This window comes from Sinocyclocheilus grahami, unplaced genomic scaffold, assembly GCF_001515645.1.
Source record: "Sinocyclocheilus grahami isolate Dianchi unplaced genomic scaffold, SAMN03320097.WGS_v1.1 scaffold4811.1, whole genome shotgun sequence".
Taxonomy (NCBI): Eukaryota; Metazoa; Chordata; class Actinopteri; order Cypriniformes; family Cyprinidae; genus Sinocyclocheilus; species Sinocyclocheilus grahami.
This window is the reverse complement of record NW_015509675.1, coordinates 1-1,221: the sequence shown is the minus strand read 5'-3', so window position 1 is coordinate 1,221 and position 1,221 is coordinate 1. Positions and strand designations below refer to the sequence as shown.

At 41.8% G+C, this 1,221-nt stretch overlaps 1 protein-coding gene across 1 annotated transcript in view; it reads left to right on the top strand.

The window, feature by feature from the left end:
* Positions 1–1,208, top strand: part of LOC107576989 (large neutral amino acids transporter small subunit 4-like) — a gene marked incomplete at its 5' end in the record, with an annotated part of 11,730 nt that extends 10,522 nt beyond the window's left edge. Inside the window, one exon of the mRNA XM_016263109.1 lies at positions 768–1,208. Coding sequence (XP_016118595.1) covers positions 768–883 — 116 coding nt within the window. The remainder of the gene's footprint in view (positions 1–767) is intronic.
* Positions 1,209–1,221: the final 13 nt, after the last annotated feature.

Sequence of the window (1,221 nt, the reverse complement as noted above, 5' to 3'; positions counted from 1 at the left end):
TTAGTTTTACCATCAGTTCAAGCCTGAAAGGGAAACACAGTAATGCAGTACACAAGCCGCTGTTAAGACAGCTGACTCCACTGTGATGTGACCCCCCCCTCTCTCTCTCTCTCTCTCTCTCTCTCTCTCTCTCTCTCACACACACACACACACACACACACGATGCGCAAAACTCTGCATTTGAACAGTCCATAACAAATACTTAAACTAGTAACAAAACAGTAGCTGATTCAGAAGCGCCGGATTGTCATAGCAAAGTCAGAATTACTTCCTCTCCTAGGTTCACGAAACGGTCATCTATAAAATGCATTGCTGTTCTGTTATAAGTAATCTTAAAGATTCCTAAATGCATCTACTTCCGGAAGGCCAAATAAAGTGCTTTTGCTTTCACCTAGAAACACACAGCGTCTCCCTGACATGCTGCTTCAACACTAACTGCGGTTACTGAAACCACGCCTTCTTTCTTTGCATGAACATTTGGGCGGCATTATGCAAATATTTCCACATAGTGAGGTAGATATGTGGGGCGTGTTATAATGGGGCATTTTAGGGGGGCGTGGCAGAGTCTTAACTTTGATAAAGAATATCTCTTTGGTTTTGAGACTTTAGTCTTTGCAACTTCAGGGATCTTATCTATGCACAATCAGCTTGTAACACTCCAAAGAGAAAGGAAAACTTGAAATCGCATCATATGACCCCTTTAAATCTTACTGAGCCCTATCTTTGGCACAAGTGTACTTGTGTAAGAACGGTCTTAATTACAGTAGATGGGAATGTGCTTGTAACTCTTGCTCTCTTTGTCCAGATTCTGACGTTTATTTTGCACACTATGGTGCGAGGTTTCATTCACTCGTGTTGTGGAGGACTGTATGCTGCTGTGTGAGTATAAACACATATACAGTACACACATTCAAGTATCTGTTTATTGGCTTCCTCTAAATCTGTTGTTCATTCGCACTGGCAAGTACAGACTTATCAAATCAGATGGTTATAAAGCTGCACTTGACTGGATCAGGTTTGCCCTGTTTGTGTGTGAAGTATAGCGCAGAGTGTGTGTAAAACTCAGATCCAGTAACACGGATTATAACCAAATCACATGTACGCCTTTGACCTGTCATTTTTATGCCACAGCGCTTCATTACAATCTCAGTATTAAGAAGTGTGCAGACTTGAGACAAACTAAATGTGACCCTGCAGCACAAAAGCAGTGTTAAGTCGCTG